Source organism: Anomaloglossus baeobatrachus, chromosome 3 (assembly GCF_048569485.1).
Source record: "Anomaloglossus baeobatrachus isolate aAnoBae1 chromosome 3, aAnoBae1.hap1, whole genome shotgun sequence".
Taxonomy (NCBI): Eukaryota; Metazoa; Chordata; class Amphibia; order Anura; family Aromobatidae; genus Anomaloglossus; species Anomaloglossus baeobatrachus.
The window spans coordinates 346,868,318-346,891,460 of record NC_134355.1 but is presented as its reverse complement, the minus strand read 5'-3'; the positions used below and the strand labels follow the sequence as shown (position 1 = coordinate 346,891,460).

Genomic DNA, 23,143 nt, shown 5'->3' with positions numbered 1-23,143 from the left:
CGGTCGGGCTGTTGCCTTCAATCGGGACTTGGTTGTTAGTAGACAGAGGTCCCCTTCACTGACGGATTTGGCAAATTATGGCGACTCCTAGACTTGCCGGGATCCGAAAGGCCCCTGCCCTGGTGCTGACTGTTCTTCGTATACTGCTCCAGTACCGCCGGGTCACCACCTGTCCGCGGTCCTTCCAGCAACCTCCAAACAGTCCACCTGCAGACTATCACCGCCGTCCGCTGACCTTGCTGTCTCAGTCCGGGGCACACACCCGGACCAACTTCAGGCTTGCTTAACTGTCACTTTCTGTCGCCACTCTTACTGTCCTCCTTTACCACTTCACTGTTTACTCCTTCACTTCCATAGCTGGACTCTGTTCTGCCTGGTTCTCCCCACCTCCAGGGCTGTGTACTCCTCGGTGGGCGGAGCCAACCGCCTGGCCCACCCCCTGGTGTGGACATCAGCCCCTGGAGGAAGGCAACAAGGATTTTAGGTTAGCTTAGATGTTCCTGCAGGGAATGTGGGGTGCATGTGATGTTGTGACCTGTGACCCCTGGCTTGCCCAGGGCGTCACACATGCCCCTTAGGGCACAACATGCTGTCCCAACTATTTCTTACAATATACTGTGAAATGGGAGAGTAAGAGCTACTTACCCCATCCTTTCCCCCAGATGCTTTGTCATTCCGCCTGCTGCATTCTCAGGGGCGCAGAGCCTGAGTGATTGAAGAGGGGGCTGAGGATGTACAGTAGATCAAAGTGAAAGTGAAGCACTGGGCAGGGGGCGCAGCATGGTGTGGGACACCACTGAATGCAACCTGTTGACTGTCTCAGTCTGTGGGCCACACTGGAATTCCCAAGGGGCCGCATGTGGCCTGCGAGCTGCACTTTGCCCAGATCTGCTTTAGATCATTACTGGCTACATAAATGCAAAATGTTACATTACGATTAACATCCAATTTCTGACATTGCTAAGTTTCCCATATCACAGTAACATTTTCAGACATTTCTACAGCAGTGTAGCTTATGATAAGGTTAAGATCTGACCCTAGATCAGTACCTAATAAAACATTGGTGGGATCCCAGTCAAGATACACCCAAGCAATTGGGAATGCAGGGTACTCTTTTAATTTTTGTTACAGTCAGGGTTCTTCTTAGGATGATATCAATCCACAAAACAAGTTCTGTACAGACTATGGTAATCTTTGCACAATTGTCCCTCATGGCTAAAGTAACAGTATTGCCAACAGTAATGGTCTATAAATTGTCTATTGACTTCTCCTCTTACCTACCCACAAAGAAAACTGCTGGAAAGAAGACAGGGGCTTTGAGGGAGGTGGTATTCTTCTTTATGGACAGATAGCACTGACATATCCCACTTTGTAGCACACAAAACATCTACAGCCAACAAAGGAAGGCTTAGTAGGGGAAAGTCAGTGGGCACGCATAAGGCTCGACATAAAAAATTGCCAGTTGTGTCTGTAACCCTATTCCGGCATGCACCGCGGCACTATCAGTTGCGCAGGCACAGTTCGAACTGCACGTGCACACGTAGCGGTGACGTTACCACTCTTCCCACACACGCAATGTATGTATACACTGAGCACAGACACACACATGTCTTCACACACACACACACACACACACACACACACCTGAATACTCATCTGTCCCTAGCGTTGTGGTCCCCAGCACTGAAGTCCCCAGCACTGCTCCTGCTTCCAGCTCCTCAGTGGAGTGAATATTCAGTGAGTATAATGAGCGGCGATGAGAAGTGGGAGACAGCAGAGCCGAAGACAGCACCGCTGGATACAGGTGAATATATAAAATCTATTTATTTAAAAGACCTGTGTTTTCTCCGGGGGTGGAAGAGAGAGAGAATGCACACACACACACACACACACACACACACACACATACACAGACACAGACGAGACGTACACACAGTGTACAGCCACATACAGATGACATGTACACACAGAGTACAGCCATATACACACATGTACACAGACGAGACATACCCACAGTGTACAGCCATATACACACATGTACACAGACGACATGTACACACAGCATACAGCTATACACACACACATGTACACAGACGACACGTACACACAGCGTACAGCCATATACACACATGTACACAGACGACACATACACACAGTGTACAGCCATATACAAACACATGTACACAGATGACATGTACACACAGCGTACAGCCATATAGACACACATGTATACAGATGACACGTACACACAGCATACAGCCATATACACACACATGTACACAGATGACACGTAAACACAGTGTACAGCCATATACACACACACACATGTACACAGACGACACGTACACACAGCGTACAGCCATATACATACACATGTATACAGACGACACGTACACACAGCACAGCTCAAGAAACACAACACCAGATACCAATATATAGCACACAACAAGGAAGAGACAGTGCACAGAGATGAAAGAGGTCAAATGACGCAACACATACAATACACAAATGCGGAACGATGACATACAACAGATATGTTGGAAAGCGGAAACAGTGTGACAAATGTCCACTGCTCTTGTCAGCACCACTAAGCATAGACAGATGTTCATTTCACCGCACTTCCGATGCGATAGCATCGGGCCAATTTCTAGTATTTAATATTCGCTTCTTCCTTTTCCAACTGGCAAATGCAGGCTTCCATACTTCAGGCATATGATTGATGACATGGGTATCTGCAATCCATGCTACCTGGTCGGCATCCTTGAGCTCTCAGTTCATAACACACTGTTTCACTTTCATGTGCAAAAATTGGTATTTAACCCTCAGGTCCTTCAGGTCATCAAACGGAGAAATAGAAAGTCATTGGATCCAGCAATAGAGGTTGGTTTTCTCACCTACCCTATCAGCGTAGCTGTCATTAGGTCTAGTGTAGGAATGGCCGAAATATTTTTCTATATACCTCTTGGTGAGACAAAATTTCCTTATCAAGGCTTGTTTGATGGCTTCATTATCTTAATCCTTGTCTTGAGGGAGAACTGCAAACACTTCCAGGGCCTAGCTTCTTAACTCAGGATAAGGTACCTGGCCCTTGGGAGTAGTGCTGAATCCAGCTGGTACTCTCTTGACTTGTCACTCAGTTCACTTGACTTATCTCTCTGCAGCCTCTCAGCCTGTTGTGCCATAAACTTACGCTCAGCTTGGCGGTTTCATAAAAACAAGCTGCATACGCATTAGGGGTCACATTCTCCCATTTGCTGAAAAATTGGGGTTATCCAGAGTACATTCCACTCTGAGAGCTGTGGTTGCTGTTGTACTCTGAGTCGGACGCTTCTGGAGCCAGATCCAAGACTAGATATCTGTAGAGAGATTTATATTTGCATGTTTGCCCTTTTAAGCAAAATTTATATCTATATAAATTCATGCACCCATATGTTCTTGCACACATAATAAAGCCCCCACTGATCTCTTCCACATGAATTATGCCACCACCGGTGTCCCCATACATACACACACACAAACACACTCACACACACACACACATATATATGTTTCCTCTGATAATATATATTTCACCTCATGCCCTCATAAATTCATACCCCCATATGTTCCTGCACACATAATAATGCCCCCACTGATGTCTTCCACATGAATTATGCCACCACTGGTGTCCCCATACACACACACACACACACACATATGTATGTCCACTCTGATAATATATATTTCACCTCATGCCCTCATAAATTCATGCCCCTATATGTTCCTGCACAGATAATAAAGCCCCCACTAATGTCTTGCACGCCAATTTTGCCACCACTTGTGTCCCCACATACACACGCACACATATATATTTCCACTCTGATGTTAATTTATATTCCACTAGGGCCAGGAGGGCAGCCCAGATATCGTCACCATCAGAGATAACTCTGGGATTAGGGATAGCTAGGGTTCCCTAGCCTGAGGGCCAGCCTAGGAGCCCCGTCCCCTGCTCTGCACTTACATCGTTACAACCAGCCTTTAAGTGCAATGGTGTAACGCCTGCCTGGAACCACAGACTCAGACTTGTTGTAATGGACAGGCTAGAGGAAAGCCACTCAAAAAGCAGGACCTCGAGAACCCTGAAACCCTTTAACCCCTATACAGGGATTTGGAATTACACAGGGCCCCGGAGATCACTACCTGTGGTAGGCTGCAGTCCAATGAGAGTAGTAGTCAGGCAGGGTCAAACCAGGAAATGCAGAACAGGTACAAAATCAGGCAGACAATGACGTAATCAGAAAACAAAGCAGAGGTCAAATCCGGATTGAGCAGTGAGGTACAAAAACGGTAGGCAGGAGGGTATTCAAAGAACATGCAGAAATCAAAATACTGGAATCACAAAACAGCACAGGAACCAGGAATACAGAACTATTTCTGGCAGAGACCAGCAGATAAGGGGGGGAATTAAAAGGGTGTGATGTCTTCCCATTGGCTGCAGCTGAATGTTGGTAACTTCAACTAGAAGACACATGCAACCTACAATCAGCCAGTGGTACTTCAGGTCCCAGGGAAACCCAGCTTAGTGGATGAGATGAGCCTGCGCCCACCAGAGCCACTGGCACCAACTTCACTCCTATCACCAGCACTATCCACAGCGGGAACATGGCGCCGCCTGGTGATCGAAGCAGAAGTCGCAGGAGCGGAGTCTGGTGGGGACGTGACAAATGGTTAATAAAATACTACAAACTTTTACTTCTCTGATAAAAAAGTATCCCACCACTTGCCACCAATTTGTCATTAATACCGCTGCGCACATGATTGAAGTGGTTGTAAAATAAGACATCACCTCACACACCCACTTGTCCACTAATCTGCCACTATAGGCTGACAATGAGCTGAGTGCACCACACAGCCAGTTCACACATGCAACCACTCACTGTTTTGATAGGCTAGAAAAATGCCTGCCCTGAGTAACACACTAGTGCACACACCCCCGGCACTCTCTTTCCTAAGCCCTGACAGGTACAGTGTATGCACTCTGGCACAACCAGGTAATATAACCAGGTTATACTTACCTTCTTCGGGATTGGGGAAAAAATGTATTCATTTGAGCAAACTTATGCATAACAAAATTCTGTGATGTGTTACAACAATTCTGACTTTGGACTTGGAATGCGCAAACTCAATTTAGAATATGACACATGGTTTTTGTCCAGTAGCATAAGAAAAAATGTATTTTTTTGTTGTGTTTCTATTATACTTTGCCTCTGATTGTCCCACTCCTGGTGTTGACTTACAAATACTGAGGTAAAAAAACTCACCAAATACTCAAAGTGTGGCCTAATGTAATGCCAGATTGGAGCCACAGACTCAGACTGGCTGTAAGGGGAGTCTAGAGAAAAGTCGCTCACAAAGCAGGACCCCAAGAACTCTGTAACCCTTTAACCCCTATACAGAGATTTGGAATTACACAGAGCCCCAGAGATCACTACCTGTGGTAGGCTGTAGTCTGTGGTCGTCAGGCAGGGTAAAAAACCAGGAGATGCTAAACAGGAACAGAATCGGCAGGCAAGGGCGTAGTGAGGAGACAAAACAGGGGTCAAATCCGGAACTGGCAGCAAGGTACAAAAACGACAGGCAGGAGGGTAGTCAAACAACAAGCAAAGGTCAGTGCACAGGAATCAAAATACAAACAGCACATGAGCCAGGAGTACAGAACTATCTCTGGTACTGGTCATGTGACAGGAGGGGGAATAAGAAGGGTGTGGTGTGTTCCCATTGGCTGCAGGTGAATGTTGGCAACTTCAGCTCGAAGATACACGCCACCTACAGTCAGCTAGTGGTACTGCAGGTTCCAGGGAAACCCAGCCTAGTGGATGAGCGGAGCCTGTGCTCCGCAGAGCCATGGGCACCGACTCCTCTCCCATCACCAGCACTATCCATGGTGGGAACATGGCGTCGTCTGGCGATCGAGGCAGAAGTCGCAGGAGCGGACTCCGGTGGGGATGTGACACCTAAAAGTTAAACAAAGAAAATCGGATCAAGGCAGCCAAATACGACCTCTTCAGGACTGATGATGTGCTGGTATGTCATCGGTTGTGTTGCGATAATCACCGCCAACTGCTGTGGTGAGCCAGCGGTGATCCCTGCACATGTCTGCTGATTTGAACAGCAGACATGTGCGGCTAACAGGCGCTGGTAGATCTGCAATCCACCCATGGTTGCTTGCCACTTAGATCGCACTGTCAAAATTTTACAGCGAAATTTAAATTGCCGCGGCAGGGATTGCGCTGTTCCCCGCCGCCATCGGAGCACCCATGACGTGATCACAGGGAGCCGATGATTCTCATGGTAGCTAGGGGTCATGTCATTACCCCTGATGCGACTGTGATGTAGTTCCTGTGAGAGCCGACAGAGTAGTGGCTCTCACAGGAACGCTGCATTTCTGCTGATCACAAATGTACAGCTCTGATCAACAGAAATGAACAAATGATAAGACAGTGGATCCATAAAGTCCCCTAGGGGGATTAGTAAAATAAATAAAAAATGTAAAAAAAAAAGTTTTTAAAAATATGAAAAAATAACAAAAAAACTACCGTAAAAGTTCATATCACCCCCCATTTTCCCCATTGAAAATAAAAGTTAAAAAACCATACACATATTTAGTATTGCTGCATTCAGAAATGCCCGATATATGAAAATATAAAATCAATTATTCTGCTCGATACACGGCGCGGTAAGAAAAACATTACAACTGCCAAAATTACATTTTTTATTGCTGCTGCAAAAAAGTTAAAATGCAATCACAGGTGATTAAAATGTTGCATCTGCACAAAAATGGAATAATGAAAAACGCCAGCTCAAGACATAAAAAATAAGCCATCACTGAGCCCCAGATCCTAAAAAATGAGAATGCTACAGTTCCCGGAAAATGCTGCCAAAAGCGTTACTCTTTCTTTGGACAAACTTCTGAATTCGTTTAGCCCCTTAGATAAATGTAAAAGTATACATGTTTGGTATCCACAAACTTGTACCGATGTGAGGCATCATACTGTTATGTCAATTTTACCATATAGGAAAAAATAAGTGTCGTATGCTTCACCAATTAATCGAATATAGCTGAGCAATAGTATATATAAAAGTGGTAACAATTAAAATGTAACCTTTAATATTTATTATCTAAAAAAAGGACCACATAACAAAGACAAAAACGGTTGTAAAACCAACCCAATGACAGAGCAGATTTTTATCTCCAATTGTTGTTGACAGGTTGTCAAACACAGTTCAGCAAGGTCAAGTAAACATAACTTACTACCATCTCAAAGAATGAAAAGAAAGGTTATCCAATATGTAGAGGGGGGGGGGGGCAAAATTATCACCTCACATTACCCCTCAATTGGTAACAGTCTGACCTTAAAGCTTTATGCCAGGCCCAGACACACCAAGCTGGAGGTCCATTGTTCTTAAGCTCCCTCATGACCATAATCCCCTGAGGAGTAAGCCCAATTATGAAACGAGTCGGGAGGTCTTGGAGCATTTAAGGTCAGACTGTTACCAATTGAGGGGTAATGTGAGGCGATAATTTTGCCCCCCCCTCTACATATTGGATAACCTTTCTTTTCATTCTTTGAGATGGTAGTAAGTTATGTTTACTTGACCTTGCTGAACCGTGTTTGACAACCTGTTTAGTGTTGTCACTACTATTACCACGGTGGAGGTCAACCCCTCCTTGTGGAGTTTTGTCCTATATCTGACAACAATTGGAGATAAAAATCTGCTCCGTCATTGGGTTGGTTTTACAACCGTTTTTGTTTTTGTTATGTGGTCCTTTTTTTAGATAATAAATATTAAAGGTTACATTTTAATTGTTACCACTTTTATATATACAATTGCTCGGCTATATTCAATTTTACCATATAGTAAACACTGTGAATAAAATATCCCCAAAACAATTGTGCAAGTGCACTTTTTTTTGGAATTTCACCACACTTGGAATTTTTTCCCATTTTCCAGTATACTATATGGTAAAATTAACCCCTTAACGACCGCCGATACGCCTTTTAACGGCGGTAAATAAGGGTACTTTTTCCGATCCGCCGCTTTTTAACGGCGGTCGGAAAAAAGGGTCTAGCGCCCCCCAGAGTCAGAAAATTTCCGGGGTCTCAGCTGCCGGGGGTAGCTGAGACCCTGGAGATCATGATTCGGGCCGGTTTTTCCGGTCCCCGCTCACCTGATGACCGGTATACACCGTATACCGATCATCAAGTTATAGTAAATGACCGCGCCGGTAAAAAATGATTTATCTCCCATCTGGCATGATCAAACATGCCAGATGGGAGATAAATCTTTTTCCCGGTTCCCTCCGGTCCCCCGGTGTCCCCAAAGTGCCCCCCCCGACCCCCAACCCCCTCCCGAAAATCCAAGATGGCCGCGCGCACCGCCGAGCACAGCAGCGCGCCGGCCGCATTTACAGTGTTCCTATGGTTTCTGTCGTATGTGCCATAACACATACGACAGAAACCTGCTCCCTAGGCCCTGCCGGGTCCCCCCCTACCCCCCCCCTGGTGTTCCCCGGTGTCCCCCGGTGTCATACATACCTGTCGCAGCTCTGATCCCCCGTGGCCCCCTCCTCCGGCTCCTTCACAGCAGTTGCCGGTCACATGTGCCGAGCGCGGCTGACAGCTTCCTGTGTTCAGAGAGCTGTGCTGGCTGCTCGCACTCTGCAGCTGTGACCCGGGGAGAGTGGGTGCAGATTCTTTGCACCCACTCTCCTCAAATGGAGGGTCTGCCCTCCTAGAAAATGGGGGATACGTTCCCTGAACGTGCCCCCCATATTCTAGAAGGTCCAGAGGCGACGTGGGACATCCAAATGGATTATTGTGGATTTTTTTTTTTCTTTTCAATAAATTGGTCAATCAGGGAATGTTTGGGGGAGTGTTTTTTCAAATAAATTTTTTTTTGTTGTCAATTTTTTTCTATTACTGTCAATTAGTTATGTCGGGTATCTGATAGACGCCGTGACATAACTAATTGCTGGGCTTGATGCCAGGTGACATTACACACCTGGTATCAACCCCATTCATTACCCCGTTAGCCAACGCACCAGGGCGCGGGATGAGCTGGGGCGAAGCGCCAGAATTGGCGCATCTAATGGATGCGCCACTTCTGGGGCGGCTGCGGCCTGCTATTTTTAGGCTGGGAAGAGTCCAATAACCGTGGCTCTTCCCATCCTGAAAATACCAGACCCCAGCTGTCAGCTTCACCTTGGCTGGTGATCTAATTTGGGGGGACCCCATGTTTGTTTGTTTTTTTTTAATTATTTATTTATAAATAATTAAAAAAAAAAAACAGCTTGGGGAGCCCTCCAAATTGATCACCAGACAAGATGAAGCTGTCAGCTGTGGTTTGCAGGCTACAGCTGTCTGCTTTACCCTAGCTGGCTATCAAAAATAGGGGGGACCCCACGTCATTTATTTTAATTCTTTTTTTTTTTTTTGGGCTAAATACAAGGCTAGGCATCCTTTAGTGTCACATGAAAGGCACTAAAGGGCGCCAGCTTAGAATATGCAGGGGGGTGGGACGTTATATATGTTTGACATCTATCCATTCATCCATTGTAGCATTTTACGCTGTGTGCCCACAATCAGGGTTTGCAACGTTTTGGACGCAGAGTGTTTTCCCTGCGTCCATAACGCTGCGTTGTGCAGTAGAAGCACAGTGGCAGGATTTTTAGAAATCCCGTGCCCACTGTGTTTCTTTTCTCCGCAGCATAAATCGACCTGTGGCGCAGCTTCCCGAGCCTCAGCATGTCAATTTATGCTGCGGAGATGAGTGCTTTCTGCAGGTAGAATAGAACTAAAGTCCACAGCAGCCTGAACCCAAATCGTGGGCATGGGCAGCTGCGTTCTCCCGTGGACAACACTCACATTTCTGCAGGAGGCTGACACTGTGTACTAGACGCCGTGTCGCTGGATCATGGCCACATAGCCTAAAGGCCGCTTTACACACTGCGATATCGGTCCCAATATCGCTAGCGTGGGTACCCGCCCCCATCTGTTGTGCGACATGGGCAAATCGCTGCCCGTGCCGCACAACATCGCGCAGATGCGTCACACATACTTACCTGCCCGGCGACATCGCTGTGACCGGCGAACCGCCTCCTTGCTAAGGGGGCGGTCCGTGTGGCGTCACAGTGACGTCACTGAGCGGCCGCCCAATAGAAGCGGAGGGGCGGAGATGAGTGGCCGGAACATCCCGCCCACCTCCTTCCTTCCTCATAGCGGCCGGGAGGCAGGTAAGGAGAGGTTCCTCGTTCCTGCGGCGTCACACATAGCGATGTGTGCTGCCGCAGGAGCGACGAACTACATCGTTACTGCTGCTGTAACGATAATCGAGAATGGACCCCCATGTCACCGATGAGCGATTTTGCACGTTTTTGCAACGATGCAAAATCGCTCATCGGTGTCACACGCAGCAACATCGCTAATGCGGCCGGATGTGCGTCACCAATTCCGTGACCCTAACGACTCCGCATTAGCGATGTCGCAGCGTGTAAAGCCCCCTTAACAGTGAGAAATTTGTTGCTACAGCAACAGTTTTGTGAAGTACCTGTGGATTCAAAATGTTTACTATACTCCTGAATAAAATCCTTGAGGGGTCCAGTTTCCAAAATGAGGTCACTTGTGGGGGGTTTCTGATGTATAGGTGCCCAAGGGGCCCTGCTAATGTGACATGGTGCGCGCAATTTACTTCAACTTTTCCAAAATTCAAATGGTGCTCCTTCCATTCCAAGCCCTCCCATTTATCCAAACAAAGGTTTTTGGCCACATGTGGGGTATCCCTGCGCTCACAAGAAATTAGATAACAACCTGTGGGGTACACGTTTTGTTGTTGCCTCTTGAAAAAGTGAAAAATGTGTCGCTAAATCAACATTTTTGTGAAAAAAATGAAAATTTCAATATGGCAACCTAAGCTTATCAAATTCTGTGAAGTATTCGTGGATTCAAAATGCTCAATATACACCTAGATTAAAGCCTTGAGGGGTCTTATTTCCAGAATGGGGTCACTTGTGGGGGACCTCCACTGCTTAGGCACCTCAGGGGTTCTCCTAATGCAACATGGCGTCCGCTATTGATTCCAGCCAATTTTGCAGTCAAATTACACTCCTTCTCTTCTGAGCCCTGTAGTGTGCCCAAACAGTTGATTTCCACCACATACAAGATATCAACAAACTCAGGAGAAATTGCGCAATAAATTTCATGGTGATTTTTTTCCTGTTACCCTTGTGAAAAAAAAAGCTACCTGGTTGAAGTAACAATTTTGTGGTAAAATTTTATTTTTTTATTTTCATGGCTCAACGTTATAAACTTCTGTAAAGCACCTGGGGGTTCAGGGTACTCACCAAACATCAAGATAAATTCCTTGAGGGGCCTAGTTTCCAATATGGGGTCACTTGTGGTGTTTTTTTGCTGTTTACGTACCTTAGGGGTCCTCCAAATGCGACATGGTGCCCGCAATCTTTTTCAGCCAAATTTCCTTTCCAAAATTCAAATATTGCTCCTTCCGTTCCAAGCCCTCCCATTTCTCCAAACAAAGGTTTCAGACCACAAGTGAGGTATCACCGCGCTCATAAAAAAGTGGGTAACAAACATTGGGGTCAAATTTTTGGAATTACCTCTTGAAAAAGTGAAAAAATTGATGCTAAAGCAACATTTTTGAGAAAAAAATGAAAATTTTCAATGTGACAACGTAACGTTATCAAAATCTGTGAAGTACCTGTGGATCCAAAATGCTCACTATACCCCTAGATAGAAGCCTTAAGGGGTCTAGTTTCCAAAATGGTGTCACTTGTAAGGGGTTTCTGCTGTTTAGGTACCTTAGCGGACATGTAATTGCAACATGGTGCCCGCAATCTATTTCAGCCAAATTTGCTTTCCAAAATTCAAATATTGCTCCTTCTGTTCCGAGCCCTCCCATTTGTCCAAACAAAGGTTTCTGACCACATGTGGGGTATTGGCGCGTTCATAAGAAAGTGGGTAACAAGTTTTGGGGTTCATTTTGTTGTGTTATTTCTTCTAAAAGTGAATAAATTTGGGGTAGAGCAACATTTTAGGTAAAATTTTATTTTTTGCTTTTTTTCATTCCACTTTGCTTTAGTTCCTGTGAAGCACCTGAAGGGTTAATAAACTTCTTGGATGTGGTTTTGAGTACTTTGAGGGGTGCTGTTTTGAGAATGGTGTCACTTTTAGGTATTTTCTGTCACTTAGGCCTCTCAAAGTCACTTCAAATGTGATGTGGTCCCTAAAAAAATGGTTTTGTGAATTTTGTTGAAAAAATGGGAAATTGCAGATGAACTTTGACCCCTTCTAACTTCCTAACCCCAAAACATTTTGTTTCAGAAATTGCGCTAATGTAAAGTAGACATGTGGGAAATGTTATTTATTAACTGTTTTGTGTGACATAACTCTCTGGGTTAAGGGCATAAAAATTAAAAGTTTGAAAATTGCAAAATTTTCAAAATTTTCATCAAATTTCCGATTTTTTCACAAATAAAAGCAAAAAATATCGTTCTAAATTTATAACTATCATGAAGTACAATATGTCACGAAAAAACAATGTCAGAATCATTGGGATCCGTTGAAGTGTTCCAGAGTTATGACCTCATAAAGTGACACTGGTCAGAATTGCAAAAAATGGCCTGGGCATTAAGTACAAAACTGGCTTCGTCCTAAAGGGGTTAATGGTTTCATCCAAAAATACAACTCGTCCCGCAAAAAACAAGACCTCATATGGCTAAATTGACGAAAGAAAAAAAAATTACAGCTCTCAGAATAAGGGGAGTAAAAATAAAAATGGAAAACCGCCCAGGGGTGAAGGATGTAATTGGAATGTATATACATGATATAAATATCGAAAAAGCGCCCAATGATCATTGAAAGACACAGAATATTGAATGAAAAAGATAGAAGCAAAAACAATTAAAGTAATAAATACACATAAAGCAAAGGAAATTGTCCAATCTGGACAACCCGTTTAAGGCTGACTAGTGTTTATACTGATAATAACCGTATTATACCATACAGTATATGTTTCCAAAATGGTGCTGTGAGAGATAGCTTAGCATTCAGCCATACTGATATAACGTTTCCCTAATCCCCTCATAACAACAGTAATCTCATGCTCTATACCACTACTTCATCTATTATTCACGGCTACAGATAATTTGGAAAGTCCATTATCTGCTTCTTTTGATGTGTTTTTATAGATTTATCTGATCCGAGGACACAGTGCAGTCAAGATGCCAGAGCTATTTTAGAAATGTCTGTGTCTCCCTGTCATCTTTAGTATCTTCCTGGTTCTGTAAAGGATTTATTAAGTATCCAAAATTGGGAAACCATCTATGACTTCCCTCATGAAGCTCACCATTCTTTGGGTTCTACCAAATTTTAATTTGTGTAATCAAATACATGGTCTAATGCTGTCTGTGAGCCACACTAATGGCACGTGACTGGAAAAGAGTTGTAAACTGTTATTAGCATCTTCAGACTGATATTGTCAGATAGTGCTTGTAAAGACAACACTTGTGTACTTTACTATTTGCTAAAATTTGCTGACATTTTTGAGACAGCAACGCTGATTTTGTTTGCAATTCGTTACCTTAAGCGGGCTTTACACGCTACGATTTCGCTACAGCGATCTCGTTGGGGTCACGGATTTTGTGACGCACATCCGGCCGCTGTAGCGATGTCGTGGCGTGTGACTCCTAGGAGCGATTTTGGATTGTTGCAAAAACGTCCAAAATCGCTCCTCGTTGACATGGGGGTCCGCTGCCAGTTATCGCTGCTGTCGCAGGGGCGAAGTTGTTCCTCGTTCCTGCGGCAGTGCACATCGCTACATGTGACGCCGCAGGAACGAGGAGCATCTCCTTACCTGCCTCCGGCCACAATGCGGAAGGAAGGACGTGGGCGGGATGTTACGTCCCGCTCATCTCCGCCCCTCCGCTTTCATTGGGCGGCCGCTTAGTGACATCGCTGTGACGCCGAACGGACCGCCCCCTTAGAAAGGAGGCGGTACGCCAGTCACAGCGACGTCGCTATGCAGGTAAGTATGTGTGACGGGGGTGCCAGATTTTGTGCGCGACGGGCAGCGATATGCCCGTTTCGCACAAACGATGGGGGTGGGTCGCATGCTAGCGATATCGGGCCGGATATCGCAGCATCTAAAGCCACCCTAAGAGACTGACCACCAATGTTAGGCCTCGGAAGCAGTGTCCATTTCGATTGATTTCTAATGCCATATCGGCATGAGAAATTAATCGCAGCACGCTGCATTTGGCAGCGGGTCTCGGCTCACACCCCTCATACAAGTCTATGGATGTGTGTGAAACATCACACTGCACTCGCATGTCATCCAACCGCAGCGCAATGTATGCAGAGACAGGCAGCGGTGGAGAAGGAGAAAGTGCTCCCTCCCCTTCTCCTGCGCAGCTGTAATGTGATCACAAGGTCGGATCACAGTCGCATGACCCTCGGCTCCCGATCGCAGCAGAGGGTCATTAGTATATCGCTTCCGATACTCTAGTTTCAGAAGCTACGCGCAAGTGGAACCAAACAAACACAGGGCTTGCAATGTATTTTCAAATAAGCTTTTAAGCACTACTTTGAAGCTGACTGGGATCACTGAAGTGTACTGATAGCTTCTAATGCCGGTCAGCTTCGGTGGAGTGTTTACAAGCTAGATCCGCAGCAGTGGTTGATCATAGGCAACAATCTTTAAACAAAAGGAAGGGTTGCAAGATATAATGAACAGTAAATTGCAAAAAGTGCTTGTTTTTACAATTACAATATGTGACGTACATGTACATCACACAACCAGTGCGGGTGTATAGAGGAGTTTCTAGATCTTGAACCATACTCAGCAGACTATAAATCTATGACAGCAGCAATTAAGAAGCAAGACGGCTGGATGTGCCATTTTTGGCACCCATTGCCCCCACCCTCACCTCACAATGCAATCACAGGGTGAGGATGGATTGTCATAGTCTCCTGAGATCAGCTGAAAGCCCTTAAAGGGATGCTATCAGCAGATTTCTGTAATGTAACGTGAAGACAGCATGCTGCAAGTGTTAAAACAGAGAATTCCACCCTGTGTCTGTTATCTCAAAGTCTTTTTACCAGCAATGTTAGCTTAAGCCTGTTATTTTTATCATTAGTGGGTCTCAGAAGTGTGAGTTGTAGGCCGACTCCAACCCCTCTGTCATTAGCAGCTTCTGCCTATGTTAATGTACACTGAAAATCTGATGTGGGTGGGGAGAGCTTTCTCAGCTCTGCTACATGAAAAATCGAAAATCTTTCACTGTGTCAGAACGGCTGCACACAGTAAACTAAGTGATACATCCCTGAACTCAGAGCCTCTTTGCCTACATCATGCTGCTCTCAGCTGAGGTAGCAAAAACCTGCTGACAGATTCCCTTTAAGGTCAAGACTATGATTTTACATATATACTGCAACTGCAAAACAGTTGTATTGCATTATATAAAACTAGCGATTAGATGTTTGCTGATTTAAGCCCCCTAACAAGACTAAAAAAGTTAATCAAAATTTGAAACACCCCCTTTATCTTAAATGAAAGTACAGACTTTCTTTAATCCCTTCTGGATTAAGCAATTTTTCATCACCCACCATCCTCCCCCCCCATTTCAAGAGTAAAAACAATTTTTGTTTTTACAGTCTTTCTTCCATGATGACTAGTTAAGGGTTGGATGTGAAAGGAGAGACCACGTAAGAGGCATAAGGGCGTTCAGCCGGCCCTATCTGACACGGCAACCCATCAGTTCCTCGCGATCACCGGACCACAGTGCTTAATTGCCGCTGTCAGACATTTTTTTCAGGCTTATGGGACCTGTCTTTTGGAGACAGAGGGAAAAGAAGCAGGTGGGAAGGTGCATGTAAATGTTCAGCGGCAACATGATGCACAAGCACCTGGACTTGGTCCAAACTGTCATTCTGTGCTGACACAAATCCATTAAAAAGATACCTATTTAGACCCTTCATTTGTCTATGGATTATCCAACCTCAAGGGTGTCAAAAGGCACCAAAGTGTGTGATAACCAAGACTGCAGAATGGTGAGATCTTAATAGGTGCTCGATATTGATTGTTTATCTCAAATTTGGGAAAACGCACCCAGTCAGATTAATGGTCAGAAATGTAAAATGAGAAAATGCTCGAGGGTTTGATTAGCACGTTCAGTCTGAGCATTGGTCACTGAGTGGTAGGCAGATAAAAATTATAATTCTATCTTAATTTTATCACAGAAAGTTATCCAGGATTTGGAACCAACCAAGTTTTTCAATCGGAAACAATATCTCCTGGAATGCCATGTAGATGTGCAACAATGCATTTCATAAACAATTTATTTAATGTTGGAGACTTAAGGGCCCGTTACATGCTACTATATATCTAACGATATGTCGTCGGGGTCACGTTGTTAGTGACGCACATCCGGCATCGTTTGACATATCGTAGCGTGTGACAGCTACGAGCGACTGTGAACGCGCAAAAATGCTCACCTTATCGTTGCTCGTTGACACGTCGCTCATTTTCAAAAAATCGATCGTCCTTCTGCGCGCTGGTTGTTCATTGTTCCTGAGGCAGCAGACATCGCTCCATGTGACACCCCAGGAATGATGAACTGCAGCTTACTTGCAGCCGCCGGCAATGCGGAAGGAAGGAGGTGGGCGGAATGTTATGTCCCACTCATCTCCGCCCCTCCGCTTCTATTGGGCGGCCGCTGTGTGATGTCGCTGTGACGCCAAACGTCCCTCCCCCTTCAGGAAGAGGATGTTCGCCGCCCACAGCGAGGTCGTTCGGGAGGTAAGTACGTGTGACGGGGGTTACCAACTTTGTGCGCCACGGGCAACAAATTGCACATGCGATCGCCCGAGAAATCGACGCGTGTAAAGTGGCCTTAAGGCCCTGTGCCCATGCTATGTATTTTTGCGTTTTTTTTCACGCAAAGTCTGCAGCAAAATCTGCATGTCCATTGTGAAGCCAGCAAAGTCTATGAGAATTCAGAAGTGCCGTGCCCACGTTGCTTAGTTTTCCCTTGCATATTTGGTGCAGAAAAAAAGAAATCTGTACCAAATACGCAAGGGGAAAATACTCAACGTGGGCACAACACTTCTGAATGCTCATAGACTTTGCTTGGTTCACAATGGACATGCAGATTTTGCTGATTTGTGAAAATACACGTCAAAATATGCAGCGTGGGCACTGGGCCTTAGGCATCTCAAAGAAAAAATGACACTGTTGGCTACATCTGTCCACAACTACCCGAATAAGGTTACGTGTCCACATTGCAGATTTGGTTGCAGAGATTTCTACACCATTTTCATGTTTCTTCGCAGAAAAACGCAGAGGCCAAAATGCAGCATCTTTCAATGTGTTTTAGATACATTTTTTACTGCATTTTTTACTCATTTCATTGAAGTCAATTGGTGAAAAACAGTATAAAAACCGTAGAAAGAATTGACATACTGCAGATTTTTTTCTGCACCAAATCTGCAAGGAGAAAATCCTGAACATGTGCACTACACGTCAGGATTCTCATTAACTTTGCTGGCATCATGACTTGCTTACAGTTTTATGACAAATCTGCATGCAAAAACACATCTTAAAATGTGGCAAAAACGCAACGTTTGCTTACCGCCCAAGGCCTCTGCCACACTTTTGCAAAAAACACGTACGTGTCTCACGTTCCGTTTTTCGGGTCCGTGTTCCGTTTTTAATGTCCGTTTCGCCGGTACGTGTGACATCCGTGTGATGGCGTATGCTCGCCGTGTGTGCGTGTGGAATGTCCTTTATGCGTGAGATACGTACGTGTAATGTCCTTGTACTGTCCGTTTGAAATGATGCGTTTTTTCAGTAAAAATGACGTAGGAAAATCATCATCATGAGATACTGGTATGTCTAATTTGATCTAATTGAACTGCAGGATTGGTAACATGTGTAGGTGTTTTTTCAATTAAAACCGCACACGGACGGTACGTGTAGCACACAGACATGCTACGTGTCACGTACGTGCAGGCACAGACCCATTGACTTTAGCGGGTCCATGCCTGCGTGCTGCCAGAGAAAAACGGACATGTTGTGTGTGAGGAAAAACGCACACACGTACAAACGACACGGACACACGTTCCGTGTGGTTTTACGTGTGTGTGCCTGTTACTATAGGGTAACATTGGTGTACGTGTCACCGTGCCGCCGGTACGTGCAAAAACGCACCAAACCCATACCGGCGGCACGGATGTGTGTTGCAGGCCTAACAGTGTTCCCTTCTGAAGGTGGGACGCTAGTAATGAAGTCCATGGAGAAATGGTTCTAAGGACTTTTTGGAGTAAGGGCTGGAGTGGAACAGGTATGGGGCAATTTTGACTGAGGCACAAATTACATAAGCGAGCACATATTCCTTACTTTACTGTCTCGAACTATAATTGGCCATCAAAAAAAAATGGCCACAAGTTAAAGAGTATTACTAATCCCAGGGTCACCAGCGAGAAGTGAGTCATGATATTTTTGTAGGACTCGCAGATAAAAGAGAACGATCAAACAATTTTTGGGTGGAAATATTATTATGAGCTAACTCTTGGGATCTACGGATCTCCTCTACAAGATCTAGGGAGACAGAAGACACACCTTTGACAAGAATAGTAATTGGTTCAAAGTCCTCAGGCTGAGATGGACAGAAACTTTGGGAAAGGTTGTTGGCTTTTACATTCTTAGTGGTACTTTGCACGCTGCGACATCACTACTGCGATATCGTCGGGGTCAAATCGAAAGTGACGCACATCCGGCGCCGGTAACGGCGTCGCAACGTGTAAAGCCTAGATGCGCCGATAAACGATCGCAAAAGCGTCGAAAATCGGTGATCTGTGTAGCGTTGGTCATTTTGATAATGTCACACCAATAGGAGATACAATGTTGTTTCTCGTTCCTGCGGCAGCATACATCGTTGTGTGTGAAGCCGCAGGAGCGAGGAACATCTCCTTACCTGCCTCCACCGGCTATGCGGTAGGAAGGAGGTGTGCGGGATGTTTACGTCCCGCTCATCTCTGCCCCTCCACTTCTATTGGCCGCCTGCCGTGTGACATCGCTGTGACGCCGCACGACCCGCCCCCTTAGGAAGGAGGCGGGTCGCTGACCAGAGCGACATCGCAGGGCAGGTAAGTGCGTGTGTAGCTGCCGTAGCAATAATGTTCGCTACGGCAGCTATCACAAGATATCGCATGTGCGACGGGGGCGGGTACTATCGCGCTCGGCATCGGTAGCCGATGCTAGCGAAGTCGCAACGTGCAAGTACCCCTTAAATCCAGGTCCAAAAAAAATCAAATCTTGAAAAGAACAGAACCTATCTAACTTGCCTAGTGTTGACTCTTAGCAGATTCTAAGTAAGTCAGATTTTTGTGGTCTGTAATAACAGTGACTTTATGTGTGACACCACAGAGGAAGCGGTGCCATTCCTCGAAGGGCCACTTAAATGTAAACAGTTCACAACTAACAATGTCATAATTCCTTTCAGAGCATGAAAATTTTCATGAAAAGAATGCACACTAACAAAGTTGAGTGAGAGCCGGCGTACCTTGCGTTCCAACTCCAAACTCAGAGGCATCGAGAATCCACTACATCAGGCTGAACAAAAATGTTCTTTTAATTCAGTAAAGGTATAAATAGACTCATTTACAATAATAATTTGCAAACCCAAGAAAATGTTGCAAGGCTCTCAGGGTCTTGGGTTGCACCCACTCCTTCAAAGTGTGGACCTTTAGAGGGGTCCATTCAGAAACCTTTAGTGGACAAGATATAGCTCGGCACCAGTAACACATTTTTCAAGTTTAGCGAATAATGAATTGTTTTTGAGTCTTTGGAGTACAGTACATACATGTTGGATGCAAACTGTTGTATAATGTTTCATGGTCTGGACCAGAAAGATTATATATTTTTGCCTTGAGGAGATGCAGTTTGGTACCAGATCAATAAGACATCATAATTATAATTATATGTGAGGTTCATTTTTCAAATTCAGATATGGAATTAACATTTGGAAAGTTTTTAAATGCTTCAAGTAAAGTACTGTAAAAAGCTTAAGACAAAGTAACTGATTCTAAATGTAAAGCACCAAAAAGCAAAAACACCTCCTTAGCAATGTATACTTCACCACCCCCCTTGTGAGAGGAGTATCATCAAAAGCAGTGACTTATATAGAAAAACATTATGTTAGCAAGGGTAATCCAAGATCTTTAACGACTTTGGCATCTACAAAATGTATGCAGAACCGCAATCAATAAAGGCCTCAAGCCACACAGAATTTTCTAGAAAGATAAACAAACAGGACACAATCATTTTGCAGAATCATATGGAAATACCTGTACACCTAGCTAGGGATTGTCTGGCCCACCTAGGAACTCGTGCTGGTGGTAGTCATCTTGGGCAGACATGCATATGACATCCAGACTTGAGGCTCCAGTTAGTCTAGGATTTTGTCAGCATCATGAAACTTCTCAGGCCCAAGCTTCTCCAGCATCTCCTTCTATATTGTTTTGAATGCAAGGTTAAGGCTACTTTCACACATCCGGCTTGAGCCCTGCGGCTCAATCCGGCTGTGCAAGCTATGCAACGGATGCGGTGAAAACACCGCATCCTTTGCATAAGTTTTTCCCATGCGGCCCGCCCGGTTTTTGCCGCTTGCGGCATGCTACTGAGCATGCGGAGTGGCAAAAACCGCATGCGGCGGCCGAATGCGGTATTTGCCGCATCGCGCCGCATCCGGCCGCCATAGGCTTGCATTGAGAGATGCGCCGCATCGGCCGAATGCGGCGCGATGCGGTTTTTTTTTGCCGCACGAAAAAACGTGCCAGGCAACGTTCCATCCGGCCGCCGCATCGGCTAAATCTGCCGCATGCGGCAAAAACCGGATGGAACGCAAGGCCATGCGGCACAATGCGGCACTAATTAAAGTCTATGCAGGAAAATCGCAACCGGCAGCAAAAAAAACCGGTTGCGATTTTCCTGCAAAGTGCCGGATTGTGCCGCAGAAGAAAAACCGGAGGTGTGAAAGTACCCTAACTTTTCTGACTGATTTTTAGGTGACCAAAGGATTTTTTTTCCTTTAGAGAAAGCTGTTGCCTGTATTTCAGGCTCGCCCACATATACAGGGATATGGTGTTACAATGGGGTCCATTGGATTGCTTCCATGGAAGGGCTGCTGGCCGGTGAACCAAGCCAGAGGCAAGAGAAACGAGAGTAAAGCAGGGGAATAAGCAGTAAACGAACAGAGGTGAAAATCAGGAAAGTCCATTGGGAATATTAGCAAGACACCAAGAAGTTCACTGAAGCTAGCCAGATTATAACTGGCAGTGGACAGAAGGATTTCAGGAGCTTACATAGCTTGCAACTCCAGCCGGAGCCATACTCAAGCCTCCCTCACTCCAGCTATATTACCGCCAGAAGTGCCTCCTCTTGCTTGACTGCCAATCTCTATGCTGTGTGACTTCAAGCAAAGGAGGTGTCAGTCAAGCAGGAAGAGGTAGAGCTGGGTGGGGAATAGAGCTGGCGTGACAGAGGTTTCAGATCTACATAGAGTTCTACGGCCTCATTTGCATATTCAAATTCAGTTCAAATCAGTTAAAAAAATCAGTTCAAATGCAGATTTCTCAGTAACGGAGAAACACACCAGCCATGTACAGGTATTGTTGGTCTTGTCTTTGAAACACATATTTTGCACATATAAATGGGGGGTGAAATTATGCTGACAAATTCCCTTAAAACTTACCTTCAATTGTTTGATATTTTTTTTTAGCCCCAGGACTGGAAGCTGAGATTATTTGATCAGTTAACATTACTAGTGTTAAACCTATTAGCAAACTATTAGGCCATGCCAGTCGTAATAGGCAGGTGTTGCTTACAGATCTGGGGCTATGTTAATGGCCCCTGGCAACCTTACCAATTATAAACAACGAACGTTCATGTTGCGGGATATCCATGATCTGAAAGAGGATTTTCATTTTCAAAAATTGTCTAGCATGCAATATACAGTACAATGTATGCAGTTTACCTGATATGGTAAATCAGCCATTCTAAGGTAAGTTTCCATCTTCAGGCAGAATGGGGATAAACTAGGTACACCGTTGTTTGGCCGTGAAAACTGGTGTAATATAATGGCATCTTTGGAATCAACTTCTTGCTCTTTCCTGAAAACATATATACATATAAATTAAACACAAAAATACACTAAAAAAACAAACAATGCAATCATTTATCAATGATAATTTACTCCTCAACATTGAAGTTGCAGCGCTAAGAAGAAAAATTTGTGGAATCAAGGAATTCACAGAATTGATAAACATGATAATATTATGCAAGTAATAGAAAAATGGAAACATTTTCAGGATCCGGTATAGGTACCGCATGAAGAAATGCCTGCACTTGCATGCCTTGATATGTTATCAATAATGGTTTATAATTAATAATAGTAGTTCCTAATTAATGGTTGTCTGAGGAATGTTCTGCTACGCTGAATGCATCTGAGCAAATCATCAAGATCCGCTGCTGGCAGCTAAGTTTGCAATTTCTGATAAATGGCATCCTAGATGTGCTCGATGGTAGACAAATCCGAACTCCATTTTTACATCATTTGCATAGCCTTAACATCTCTATTACTCCTGTAATGTTTATAGCACCTCGACTGTTGTTGGGGCGCTGGCAAGGACAGGCAGACACAGTTTCTGCGGGTTCAAGGTTTCTTTCCTCACAGTTCTGGTTTACCCGGAAGATGCCGGTCACTGCCATGATGAGCAACAGTCGATTCTGGATCCGTTGGAGGTCAGAATCGGTACAGTGGACGGTGGGCCCTTCCTCCTTGCGCCTTTAGAGATGGATCCCCATGGCCTGAAGCTTCTTGGAGACCCCGGTTCTTGAAAAGTGTTTGCTCCCATCCCATATGCAGGTGCTGCGGGTCCGTGGTGGGGCCTGACTTAGATCACGACTCCAGACCCTATGTAGCACTGTGCTCCGAGAACTGTGGTGCCCGGAGGGACATACAATCCCCCTGGCCTGCAGAATTTGGTGATACAACTTGAAGTTTGTTCCACCCTAGGATTCTGCATCCTGC

The 23,143-nt window shown here is 45.0% G+C and overlaps 1 protein-coding gene across 1 annotated transcript in view; it reads right to left on the bottom strand.

Moving 5' to 3' along the window:
- The window catches only part of FAXC (failed axon connections homolog, metaxin like GST domain containing), a 69,390-nt gene that overhangs the window by 29,854 nt on the left and 16,393 nt on the right, over nucleotides 1-23,143 (bottom strand). The window contains exon 2 of the mRNA XM_075340107.1: nucleotides 22,088-22,223. Coding sequence (XP_075196222.1) covers nucleotides 22,088-22,223 — 136 coding nt within the window. The remainder of the gene's footprint in view (nucleotides 1-22,087; nucleotides 22,224-23,143) is intronic.